This window comes from Trachurus japonicus, chromosome 8, assembly GCF_045865225.1.
Source record: "Trachurus japonicus isolate A0001 chromosome 8, Traja_1.0".
In the NCBI taxonomy this organism is placed as follows: domain Eukaryota; kingdom Metazoa; phylum Chordata; class Actinopteri; order Carangiformes; family Carangidae; genus Trachurus; species Trachurus japonicus.
The window spans coordinates 11,730,980-11,744,359 of record NC_140914.1 but is presented as its reverse complement, the minus strand read 5'-3'; the positions used below and the strand labels follow the sequence as shown (position 1 = coordinate 11,744,359).

The 13,380-nt window shown below is 39.4% G+C and overlaps 1 protein-coding gene across 1 annotated transcript; it reads left to right on the top strand.

Moving 5' to 3' along the window:
- Positions 1-84: 84 nt before the first annotated feature.
- LOC146982709 (UNC93-like protein MFSD11) lies at positions 85-12,912 on the top strand. The gene is made up of 13 exons (XM_085783822.1): positions 85-568; positions 1,218-1,273; positions 1,374-1,481; positions 1,568-1,647; positions 2,758-2,854; positions 5,965-6,023; positions 6,209-6,353; positions 7,415-7,464; positions 9,993-10,058; positions 10,148-10,273; positions 10,357-10,531; positions 10,637-10,772; positions 12,093-12,912. Exons 1-13 carry the CDS (start codon positions 479-481, stop codon positions 12,243-12,245), a joined length of 1,341 nt encoding a protein of 446 aa, XP_085639948.1. The 5' UTR covers positions 85-478; the 3' UTR covers positions 12,246-12,912.
- Positions 12,913-13,380: the final 468 nt, after the last annotated feature.

The window sequence follows — 13,380 nt, the reverse complement described above, 5'->3', positions numbered from 1 at the left end:
AAGTGCAAAACATGCATGTTCCTCCTCTCGCCGCTGGGGGGCAGCAGAGATGAATGAGCGTAAATCACTGAAATCCACCGCATAAATACAACGAGAAGAAGAAGATGAGCCAGGAGGATGACGACAACCGTGACGGAGACGAAGGGAAAGGAAGACTGACCTTAAAAAAAAGTGATCATAATTAAAGTCACAAGTTGTCATGCGTACTTGGTATGATAGGAGGGAAGTCGTTTTTCTCCGTGTCCACTCCACTGCTCCTCCTCTCCGGCTGTTTGCGCTTTAACCTGTTACTGAACAGCCAGGAAAGTCAACTTTAGTGGCGCGACTTTGTTGAAGGAAGAAAAAAAAACAAAAAAACAAAACACACATGCATTGATCCGACAGTGCGTCCTGGTCCTATACAGTTTGTAGCTCATGTTGAGTGGACAGCACAACAGAAACTTACAATGTATTAATAGGACGCTCCAGAGGAAACACCATGGCAGACAGAAGGACTTTCAACGTTGTGATTCTGGGTGTGGGATTTCTGTTCATTTTCACCGCCTTCACCACTTGTGGGAACATTGAAGTAAGTTAACAAAAAAGAAAACAACAAAACACAACCACATGACTGAGCTGTAACACATTCAAACCTGCTAACATCTGTTTCCTCCTATTTGAACCATTTGAACAGAGCACATAGCACAGTTAGTTCACAGTAGAAATGTGGTTTGTTTTAATGGATTGCACAGATTTCCTGCCTCCCAGCTCTGTGAAACACACCAAGATAATCCCTTCCTGCTCTTATACATGTGTAACTAACTTTATCACGTGTGTATTTCTATATTTAGGTGACACACTTAGAACTTATAAACATCTTATGGATTTATTGCTTTTTTAAAATCACATTTCCATGTTGTGTATGTTTACACTCTCCTGGAGATTAGGATAACTTCTTGTAAAAAAACAAACAAAACCTAATGCTTTATTTATTTTATTTAGTTATTTATTTTGGACATGGTTATTATGATTTTAAAATTTAACAGCAGATGTCTGATGTGGAGGAGGAAACGGGGCAGTCGGAGCTGTGTCATGTGCATCTCGTGTTTCTAATTTTCCCCAATGGTCAGAAATGATCAAACCGGATGAATGACATGAGGACATAATTATGTCTCGTTTGTCTTGTCTAACCCTGTGCTTTCCAGTTTCATTTGGTTAATTATTATGTTTTATTTCAGCAAACTGTTGTGAAAAGCCTGGACAATGGCACTTTTGCTGGAAGTGGGTACCACAGGTAGGCCAGGCAGGCTCACATCCTCAGCTCAGCAAAAGATCCATTTTGTTGTTCATCATCAGTATTTATGTGAATTATTTTTTTTTTGCTTCCTTTACAGTCTTGGAATCATCTATGGCGTCTTTTCCTTCTCAAATTTACTTGCACCGACAGTCGTTACAGTCGTCGGACCAAAGATTACCATGTTCTTAAGTGGCTTGCTTTACAGGTAAATGTTTTTATAGTAATAGTCATGAAGGTTTGTACCAGATGAATGAATGTCTCTGTTGACTGCTCCTCTTGTCTTGTGTCTAGTGGGTACATTGCTGTGTTCATCATACCTTCAACATGGTCCTTTTACTTCACCTCTGTGCTCATCGGCGTAGGAGCAGCCAGTAAGTACCTCCTTCATACACTGTGCTGGAAACGAGAGGGAAAGAGTTGTAGAGTCTTGTTATCCAAGTATTATTTACCCCCCATCTTCCTTTTCAACAGTAAACTCAAAATATGGAAACTGTAAAGGCCATGCACATTCCCAAATGACAGAAAGTTACATACATTATTTGGCTCTGGAGCCACTACGATACAAGGAGGAGAAACCAGGGTTATAATTTCAACTAATATATTTTATTTGTAATATTAGTAGTTGCATTGTTTCCAATTGATCAATGTGCTGGTAATTTAACTTTAATAAATCTTATTTTTGCTCACAGAAGGGAGATAACCAGTGAATATTTTCATTGTCAATCAGCGTTGGTTGTTTTCTGGGTTAATCATTACTATTAACCAGGAAATCTGTAGCAAACAGTGGTTGATTATCAGAGTAGTTGTTCATTTCCTTTTCTGATTTATTGAATATTTATTTAATTGCTTCTGGCAGTTTATCTACTTAACATTTTAGTCGTAATTGACAGGTTTATCTTTTGGTTAGGTTTATTCTGTTTTATTTACCGACTCGGCCATATCAACATTTGTGCAGGAGACAGTGTATTAACAATAGCTGAAGATACTGCGGCACAGCGCTTTGTTTGCCTCCTGTTGGTTATTTCAGCCTATATGCAAGCTCAGTTTCTGTGTTAAAATCCAAATTGTGTTTAATCATGCATACAGGGATTATCATGGCTGGGATGTGATGATGCATATAAACATTATATCCCAAATTAGACCTTAAACAGGCGAGGAGCTGTTTCTGTAAATACTGTGCAGCACCTTGAGCTGGTCCAAAGATGTTAGTGTGAATACAGAGAAAGCGGCTCTTTGCTGAACTTTTTACAGAGAGAAAAAAATAAAATGAAGAGAAATGATTCGGGGGCTGTTTTTAATGCAGCCTGAAATCGCTGCAGTGCGATGAATTTTTATCACGTCCCTGTGTTCCGTGGGGTGGACGTATTAGTTACCAACATGGAAAGATAATTTTTCACTTCATGTGGGCAATTAACTGACTGGTTAATTTCATTTCCCCCCCCATCGGACTGACCCCCCTCCTCTGCTTCACTTTCCCACAGTGCTGTGGACGGCTCAAGGACACTTTCTGGTGGAAAACTCCGAGGCCTCCACCATCAACAGGAACACTGGGATGTTCTGGGCTCTCTTACAGTGCAGGTACGCAGCACACTGGTGCTAACGTTAAACTCCAGTTGTAATAGCGGTCTTGAAGTCTTGAAGGTATTGTATTTGGATTTTTTTGGATTTTTTATTAGCATATGAAAGATATATAAAACAGAATATTAAAAAGTGGAACAACAACAACAAAAAAAACATACAAAGTATACAGTTAATAAGCAAATGTCCAGGAGAAACCAAACCTTGTCAAGTGGTCCTCCTAAAGATAAACATTCAACATGAATTAAATTTACAGGGGCAGTGCGTGGCGCAGTGGTTAAAGTGGCCACCCCACGTAGAGGCTACAGTCCTCAACGCAGGCGTCCCCGGTTCGAATCCCGTGTCGGGCAGACCTTTCCTGCATGTCATTCCCCCTCTCTCTGCCTCCCCCTTTCCTGTCTATCTCACTATGTGCTATCAAATAAAGGCAAAAAAGCCAAAAAATATACAAAAAAAATAAATACATCAATTTACAGTAATGTGAAGAACAACATAAAACAATTAGAAAAGAGAGAGAGAGAAAGAAAATCAATATTGTGTACTGCAAGTGAGTTGATAAATCTTATGAAAAACAGTGGATAATAAATCAAATAGACATAGGAAATTTTCGACATATTTTAAAGTGAAATGATCTCGTCAAAAAACTCAAAGCCTGTCACTGTGACAGGAGTTGTTATGCTGATGCTGGCCTAACTACATGATATACATTCTGTAAGATTACAGCAAAAATGCATAGTATCTGGTTAGCAACAGGAAGAATTAAAAGAAATGTATCTTCCCATGGTTTCGGCTCATCCCTGAATGTTCAGTCGTTATCATTACAATAAAAAGTGCTCAGAGAACAGATTGTTAGGCCACTGTTGGAGGAGAGGACTATAGCAATACTTCACTGAAAAGCTTCATTTAAACCACACTGAATTTAATACTTGGATTAGACTGAATATGATTCTCCGAAATGATTGGAGGCTCTAAAAATCTTTCATTAGCTGCTGATGAATTACCTGTGTCGTATCATTTCCTTCCCATTATTACATTCAGTGCATAAAACACAATCCATCACCGTGTGTTTTTCATGTTTTGTTTTCTCACTTTGTTTGATGCAACTATTCCCGTTGATCAAATCCACAGCTTCACTGCAGCAGCCAAACTCTGGTACTGTTTGTATTCTCAGCCTGACAGGGTATTATCATATGCTTTATTTTAAAATATATTTAATAAATCGTGTCCCAACTTATCGGATCTGCCTGGAAGTCATTAGTTCCTCTGCAAAATATAAAAAAACACACAGCCTATTAAACCGGAGCTTCTGCAGGTGGGAGTTTTAGCCTTTTCATCTCTTTTATTTGGCCCACATGCTCTTGCACACTGGCTTGGACAACTAATTTGTATTTGCTAAAATATGCAAATTGAATTAGTATAATAATTACATTGGCTGTCACCTGTGCCAAAGCTCACAATAGGGCAATGCTAATCTGACTCTGCAGTGGTTATCCCTGCCACAGTAAACTTATGCATCTTCACAGCCTGCAGACACACACTCACTCGCACATACACAAACACACATAGACAGAAAGCAGTCCGTGTTATCTTTTATGAATAACCCCTGTTATCCCTCGCCGAGGCTTTGGGACAGAATAATTGCACATCTACATTTTCTTAGTGTAGTTGATATGTCATTGAAGACGAATAGATCAGAGCGTTTTACAGGAGTGCGCTGTTAAACACAAAAGGCAAATGAGCAGCTTCGGGAAATGAAAGCAGCTTCTCCTCAGAGGCACAAATGTAGATTACTGTGTTTATAAAGTCAGTGCTTGATCCAGCAAAGACAAAATAATAAAAATACAATACAAAGGACCATCCGCAGTGTTTTCTGTCCATCAAACATGTTTCCTCTGCCGACATCTCCGATAGCACTGTGTTCCCAGTGGTTTTTAATTACAATGATTGTCCTAACGGGGGCACTTTAATTAAAGGTCAAAATTTTAAGCTCTTAAAGGCCCCAAGAGGATTTATACACATAAATCCGGCTGTCCACAACAAATTGCGCTGCAGGTGTTGTAATTAAATGTTAAAAGAAAAAAGAAAAGTCACATAGTCTTAGAGGATGTTTTTTTTTTTCTTTTCTCCCAGTCGGTCGACTCAGTGGGAGCAGAATTCAACTTAGTGTCAGAGCTCAGAGGTAGTGATGGGTGGGTCTCCAAAGTGTTCATGGTAGCAAGACATGCAGCATTGTGTTATCTATCTAAAATATTCACCAAAGGCAAAAAGTTACAGAGTTCATTCTTAATGTTTGAAACAGCAGTTGACACAACAACTTCAACACAAGCTGCTGTGGACTATAGATCATCATAGTATGTGAATAAATATGGAAGGAGCTTTCCCATCATCCTCCATCCATTCAAACTTGCAGTATCTGATTTTATTTTTGGCCTTTAGGGGGCAGCAGAAACAAATTATGAAGATGTTTCACTACCATTTTGAGTTAATATGGCAAGTTTCTGAGCAGACAGCTTCTTATTTACACATCTACCAGCTATACAGCAACATTCACCTGGCTAATGTAGGTCCAAAATTTGGCCTTTTTAAAAAAAAACAAAAAAACACCTATTGTTTGTCTCTAGAAATGAGACTCCTGAGGGGAATATCTGGCTCTATAGCCGCTGAATGCTCTGCTCTGCTCACCAGCTCGTTGCTAAAGTAGAGTGGTAGCAGAGCAGAAAGTGAACAAGTTTTCAGAGCTGCCTGTTGCTCACTGTGACAAAACGAGAGTAATGAGAGCAGAGAGTAATGCTTTATTTATTTATTTAGAGAATGAAATGTTGCAGGATGGCCAGCCAAACAATGAGCTGGAACTTTCTATAAAGCAGAGATGAATGTAATCCCATGGCAGTGAGAGAATTCAGCCTTCTGATGAAGATCATGTATTATGACTTAAAGTAGCGAAACAGCTGCTAAATTGACCTTGAAGTGAGAGTTTTGAAAGGGTTTTTTATTATGCAAAGGCAGCGTTCACAGTTTTGAAAATACAAGGATTTCATCTAGCAGCCATGAAATGCGATTTCATGTTTGTTATTTACACAATTAATTTACCAGTATTATCTCACCTACAGCATGTTCTTCGGCAATCTTTACATTTACCTGGACTGGAATGGAAGAGCAGAGATAACAGGTAGGGTTAACTTTGAATGAGAGCGCTCAATGACTCTTCATTGAAAAACATAATGTGATGATGAAAGTAAAATATCAAGAGGATTATAAGAGCGATTGGCTATTCTGAATGTGCCCTTGCTTGGTGTTGTTAATATATCTGGTGTGTTTTAATTAAAGCGGTTTATTTTAATCTCCCTCTCTCAGACAGCAGCAGGAAAAACATCTTTCTCTCCCTGTTGGTCGCCTCCATACTCGGCACACTCAGCTTCCTGGTGTTGAGAAAGAGCCATCAAGAAGAGGAGATACTCTCTGAAGAGGAAGGGCGGTCGCTGCTCTCCACTCGCATGATGTAAATCCTTTAGATAATTACACCTTTTTCCCCGTAGTCTCGGAAATTACTCCGAATATATAAAAATGTCTGAACCACCACTCAAAGGACACAGAGGGTACAGGCCTAAAATGATTTTAAAAGAAGTGACTAGACTTTAATTGTAATGAACACATTTTTGTCAACACCACAGAAATAGTTAATTTACCTTTTAGCTATAACTAAACCAGCAAAGTCATTATAACAAAATAGCTTCATGGCTTACATGGAAGTTTCAAGATGAGAGTTCTGCAGGAGTTTTTCAACCACTCTTGTCCTTCACAAAAATGACACCGAGCATTTTTCTATCCCAGATCACTGCAATTCTGTCATAGTCAAGCATAATCATAGCACTTCATACAAGTAGGGTGCAATCAGGAAGATCTAGGATGGTTGGGACGGAGACTATCTCTTTGACAGTGACAGCGGTTAAAGACCTCAACCTCTCCAGACATGGCCCTTCACATTGTTTCAGACATATTTTAAATTTCTGCGACTTGAAGCTGGACAGAGGAGATGAAAATAAAAACATGGCTGTTATCAACGACCAAATGACCATTAAAAAAAAGAAAAGAAGAAAAGATGCAAAACGGTTGTATCAGACAGGAAATCTTCTCTGTGAAAAACATGATGAGATTAAAATAGAAATCCTGTTAGCGTCCTAATTTTGGACCAAACGTATTCTGTCAGCCCGTCTCATGGTAGCAGATTGTGTTTGGAAGGTGTGTTGTGTATCTGCTACTTGCAGGTATTTGATCCTTGCGTACTGGCTGAGTTTTACTTTGTGCATAACTCTGGCAGTGTAACAAGGATTCCTATAGGGAGCAATCATTTTCTGTGGAAGTGCTGGTTTTTCACTCACTTGGGATTTGGCTGTTAAAGTCCTGTGATCTCTTTGCAGCTAAAGTTTCTTAGATTTCTAAATTACTTTACCTGTTCTTCACTCAAACGAGACTGTGTCATTGTTTATATGCACTGATTATTTCTACTGATTACACTTCAGCTTTGTAGGAGTTTAAATTGATTGCTTTTCTGTTGTTTAGGTATAAGCACAGAGCAAGCACAGCCGTGCAAGATGCCAAGTCGGAATTCAGTAAGTTTCATCCATGGTTTCCAAACATCACTATTGTTATTATTATTGCTATTGTTATCACCTGCTTTGAGGAAAAGGCACTTTGGATTTGCCCATTTACATTTTGCATGGCAAATGAAATTAATTGTGTGCTCACAAGTGGAAGCTCCAGAAAACAAAACACAAAACAAAAAAGTAATTTATTAAATAGCGTTGATACACTTTAACAGGTACTGATGAGAGACAGTTTATAGCTATCGCAAACTTTCAGCTCTTGACCCTGGATGAGTGTTAACTTAACATGCACAATGTAATTAAACCATTCTGTCGTCATTTACCTAAAACCACAATATACAGATACGAAAGTAAAACAACATTATATTGATGATGTACAGTCCAAGACGACACAGCCATAGCAAAAACTAAACAAAACAGATTTGCAGTTTAACCAAGATCTGATGTTGTACATTTTGCATCATGCCCTTATTAAAGCAGATATCAGTGGAATGTTTTTGTTAATATAAGTCCTAAATAGTCCTATTTTCCGTCAGCAATCACTTACATGAAGTATTTCAGCCTAAACACGAGTCTCTCCGTCACTCTGCTCTGCTGTAACCCGAGGAGAAAATTTTCCTTGTGGGATACAAGTGTTATCCAATGAGGGGAGAGAACGGCATGAAGGGCTGTGTGTGCAGCCAAGGGATGCGCGTGAATGTGGTGACGTAGCACGAGGACCAATTGATGCCTGACAAGGGCGGGGGCTGCTAACTCATGGTGCGTTCAAGGAAACTCGTACTTTGTGTTTTTCCTTCCTGTGAAGTCATACCAGTTCGATCTGGTACGAGTTCACGGGTCGGAAGTTACGAGTGGCCGTTATAGGGAACTTTCACAGACAACAGGACGGTAAAAACACGAGCTACGGGTTACCTGGAACGCTACCAAGTCGTAGTTGTGACTTGAAGCTGTAACTTACGGTTTCAAAAGCCTGCCTTGAACACAGCATTAGCCGAAACGGCCGTGCCACTGATATCTGCTTTAACTAACTTGGTTTAATGTGTCTACATTCTTACATTTGCTAATGTAAGCAAAAATGATTTACAGCTGACAGGAAAGTCATTTACCACGAAGGACAATGGCGCCAGATCAATAGTGAGAGGATCGTCAGCATTATATTAATCATCAATAGCAATCCTAGTCGTGGTGACACTGCACCCAAAACCACAAATGTGAATTTCGTGGTGGAACAAGAGAAATCTCTCTGGATCACCAAGTCCATTTAGATACATACATCATATAGGGATCATAAATGCCCGTACAAAATTTAAAGGAGACATATTCTGCCCCCTTTCCACAAATTAAAATAGTTCCCAGGTGTCTTTAAGACATATCTGTGACATGCTTTGGTCAAAATACCCCAAGGATCAAACATCACAGCTCTATTTTCATACTCTCATAACAGCCCTGTTCAGAACGGCTGGTTTCAGTGCCTGTCCCTTTAAATGCAAATGAACCACTGCTTGCCCCGCCCCTTCTACCGGTCCCAGGTAGGGGTGGTAGTATGCAAATTCGAATGCTAGTTACATCACTGGAAGACAACTGAGGGAACAGCTCATAAAACCACGTGGATTTCAACCTAGGCAGCCTGCACATTACAGATTTTTTTGTCAATTCTCACATTGTGGGGGGCCAGAAGGCAAGACAAACACCCAAATATATGTTAAAGAGCCTTCAAAAAGTGATATTTCCATAATATGTCCCCTTTAATTAATATTCAAGGTGGAGTTGTGATTGACTAAGCAGCCGTCACTACCGCCCACTGAGCTGTGCTGCTAGCCTGGCTGTAAAAGCACATGCAGTGGAAGTGTAACTGCACTTTCTGTCTTGCAGTGTTTATGATCTGAGGTACAGATATTTCACAGGTGAGATAGGAACTAAAGACCTTCCAGAGGTGTTGCTTTGCTGTTCCTTTGGTTATTCGGCATACTGCAGGTAACCTCTATGGTCCACATTTCACAGCTGTTTGTCTTAAACTAGCGGGCGGTCACAGGCAGTTTTGTTTTTCCCTCAACCGAGAATTGCTTTCATGTGGATAAAAATCTTCCAGCGTAACAACTGAGTACACACAAACTGTCTGCGTGAGACTTTATTTCAGATTATATCTCTGTTTGTCAACTGGAAACTCTGCTGCACTTGCACCTGCCATCAGTGCAGCAAAGATGCATGCTGATTTATGTCAAGAAAGGGCAAGCCCGCATATATAAACAAACCCACTGGGATTTCTTCACTTAAAATCTGAATTTCCCTCTTCGCCTTAGTAAAAGTGTCTCTTGGGTGTTTTTCCCACTTGCCTTTAAATGTGCCTTTTTGGCTTATTGAGGCAGAATATTTTCTCACATTGTACCTGCATTGAACTTTAATTGTCAGAGGGAAGTGCGGCTTTAACGTCTGCATTTTTATCTGAGCCCAATAGAAAGGTAAAGGAAGAGTATTGGCACCATGAATATATTCTTTATTAGCAATTCATATCAGTGTTTTGGTCTCCTGTTCAGAAACTATCCTGCAACTTGTGAAGACTAAAACTATACTGCTGCTGAGTCCCTGCATGGCATACAGCGGTAAGTACGATGGAGAATGCATTCACATATTAAGTATTTTACCCCCCAGTGAAGGCTTGCATCTACAGCACACCCTCTTTGCTTTCCAGGCCTGGAGCTATCCTTCTACAGTGGTGTGTATGGGACATGTATTGGAGCAACCACACAGTTTGGAGAGGCAGCTAAGGGCTTGATTGGGATCTCTGGGATCGTGGTAGGCATTGGAGAAATAGTGGGTAAGTTTAAATCTCTCTATCAAAACTTGTTCGGCTGATTTGAAGTCACTGAATGTCTCTGGGTTAATGTCCTCTTTCATCAGGCGGAGGCTTGTTTGGGTTGTTGTGTAAGAACAACCGCTTCAGACGGACCTCTGTGGTGTTTCTTGGAATGGTCGTCCACTTCGTTGCTTTCTATTTGATCTTCCTGAACATCCCGGACGATGCTCCTGTTGTGTTCAAAACCACCTCCCAAAAGAAGCCATATCTAACTCCCAGGTATTTAATTTATGTGATAATTCAACAGAAAAATACAACATGAACATCAGGAAGGCCTCTCGCGGCTCTGTTTTGCTTTAATGAGAACTATATTTTCTCTGTCAGTGTATCCATTGCCCTGCTGTGCAGCTTCCTGCTTGGACTTGGGGACAGTTGTTTCAACACACAGCTCTACAGCATATTAGGCCGTGTTTATGCGGAACACAGCACGCCCGCATTTGCCATCTTCAAATTCATCCAGGTAATCCTGAGTTGCCAATTCTCAGACGTTGTTAGAAGAGCCGAGAAAAGATGGGTAAAATGTTGTCTTGTCAAGTGTGAAATAAATTCACCTGAAGCCCCATTAAAAAGGAAAAAAAACAAGACCCACACATACCTCCTAATCTCCCCCTTTCTCTTTCCTGCAAAATTGGTCTCTAACCAGAAATAAACCCCAGAAACTCTGGTACTTTTCTGTTTTCATAAATATTAATGAGCGTGATAGAAATTCTGATGTAGTATTTCTAGTAAAAACAAATACTTGCATGTCGCTACTTGGGTCTGGTGAATGAATCAGAGTAATCGCACAGAACAATTAAAATTCAATGCTGGAATTTGTTCAATCTTCTTATCTCCAAAATCCCAGTTAGTAAGCTAATTCCAGCTAATTAACTCTAATAATCCACTATTACACAGCTTTACTCAATCTAAAATAACCTTTGGATGGTTTGGAAGTGAACATGTACTTTGTGAAGCAGCGCAGTAGTAAGATTTCTGCTTTAATGTTTGTATTTTTAACAATATGCTCCATTTTTTGCTAGAAAAAAGACTGAGGATGAGGAATAACCAACAAGCTTTGCAGATTTAACACAAGAAGCTGAAGTAGCTTAACTTTTTTAAACCAAACATTCATGGTTAAACTATAATATTCTGGCATCTGAATCCCATTTTTGTAGTTATTGTTATTTTTCAAGCTTTGTGTTTCGGATTTTGTACAGGATATTGCAAGACACTGGTTAGATTGATTGTAGAATTAAGTAAACACATCAGTTTAAAATGAAAAATCACATTAAATGATCTTATTAGATTGTTAATATATATTTATATTAGCTAGAGGAGCCAGTTTTAGTGTGAAATCAAATAGAGCATGGGAACTGCAACACTGATTGGACTACTCAATGTAATGTCCTACTTTCTATTAGCCTTAATTCAAAAAACAGATATTAAATCTTAATATATCTCCCACTTGATAATAATAGTCATTTTCTGGAGGCTTTGGCAGAGTTGTTTTGTCCATTACAATACTGAGTATTTCTCATACTAGAGCCCTAAGAACAAAGCTTGACAGACCTGCCATGTCTAGTTAAAGTCGCTGAGCTGTGATTGACTGATTGCTGTTGGCTGAGGTTAAGTGAGTGGTCATCTGACAATAAAGACACAACTGGGATCTGTTAGTTTAAGGAAGCGTGAGTGTTATTTCCTACCATCCGGGGGTAGCTGCTGCAGGACCTCTTAGCTGTCCAGTCTTGTGAAAGTTACTCGTCTATTACACATCGGAGTAAAATCTGTTATCCCCTGTCAGTCTGTTTTTGCAGCAGTGGCGTTCTTCTACAGCGGCTACGTCCTGTTGATGTGGCAGCTCCTGCTGATGATCATCCTGGGCTTTGCTGGAACTCTCTGCTTCTTCGTGGTCGAGAGGATGCAGAATTTCTCTGTAGACTACCAGGAATATTAGAAAAGAGACACTCTGATATCAGCGGCGATTGTTTCGTGGGACAGACACATGGTGTGTGGAACTGAGGCCACCAGAAAAAACAATCCTGCATCTTTTACTTCATGAGGGTTATTTTAATATCTCTTTTTATTACAATGCACTGAAGGTCCCACCCATTTAGATAACATTCATACTTAAAATAGTCTGGATTTTGCCACAGCTGAAACCAAGATGCCTTTGAATAGTTGAGTATTGCATGGTTATCAAGCGATCTGGATTGTACATTGCACATTTTATCTTTTCTCAACAGTAAACAGTATGATTGTTAATCATTTACACAAATTTTACACTGCACTTTTGTCTTTGTGTAGGATTGTAAAAATAACCACTCACTTATCTTACACTTTATCTGCATTGCTTTTAAGCTCAGGTTTGTTACTAGTGCCATTGTCGAAGACATTTTTTTTTTTTTGCATCTTCTTATAACTTTTAAAAGCTGTTTATAGTTGACCAGAATATTGACATTTGGATGAAAATAGATGAAAATAATAATAGAGCCGGAAAAAAAAAAGTTAACTAATTAATGCCTGACAATCAATGTTCTTAACTTTTGTAAATTTTGCATATCAATGTCAGTGCTTTTTCCTCTGTCGTTTGTCTTGATGAATAAATATCTATGCATTTTGAATGTTCTGAAATTTAATTGAACTGAAAAAGCAAAGCGATGTGACACTCTGCATGTTCTGTATATCTACTATGTGATAAACATGTAGTTTCAGGTTCAGGTGTAAACAAGGCCAGTCAAGGTCACCTACAGAGACTCCATATAGGTGGAATATTTTCTGCTCATCCATCAATCAGACAAATTGAGGGTAACTGGGAGATTCATCCAATGATCTTGGCCCATGTTTCAGTTTTGTGATCCTTGACTGGACTGAGTAACAGAGCTGCTTAAATGCCTGCAGCCCCTGGCACCTAAACGTTCACATTGTGGCCCAAAAGGTTCGAAGGGAATTCTTGGGTTTGCGCCCCATATGTCAGCCAGTTTACAAGCAGCACTCACTTTATTGTATTACAAGACAAGACAAATCTATTGGATTTAATCCTGATTTGCCAAAATCTATGGGGCCATTAATCAAAAGAGCAGCAGCAAGAG

Excerpts from the sequence above, each read along its gene's own strand:
- LOC146982709 (XM_085783822.1), top strand. The coding sequence starts at position 479 with ATGGCAGACAGAAGGACTTTCAACGTTGTGATTCTGGGTGTGGGATTT. Across the intron at positions 569-1,217 it reads CCACTTGTGGGAACATTGAA|CAAACTGTTGTGAAAAGCCT; the intron begins GTAAGTTAACAA and ends GTTTTATTTCAG. Across the intron at positions 1,482-1,567 it reads TTAAGTGGCTTGCTTTACAG|TGGGTACATTGCTGTGTTCA; the intron begins GTAAATGTTTTT and ends TCTTGTGTCTAG.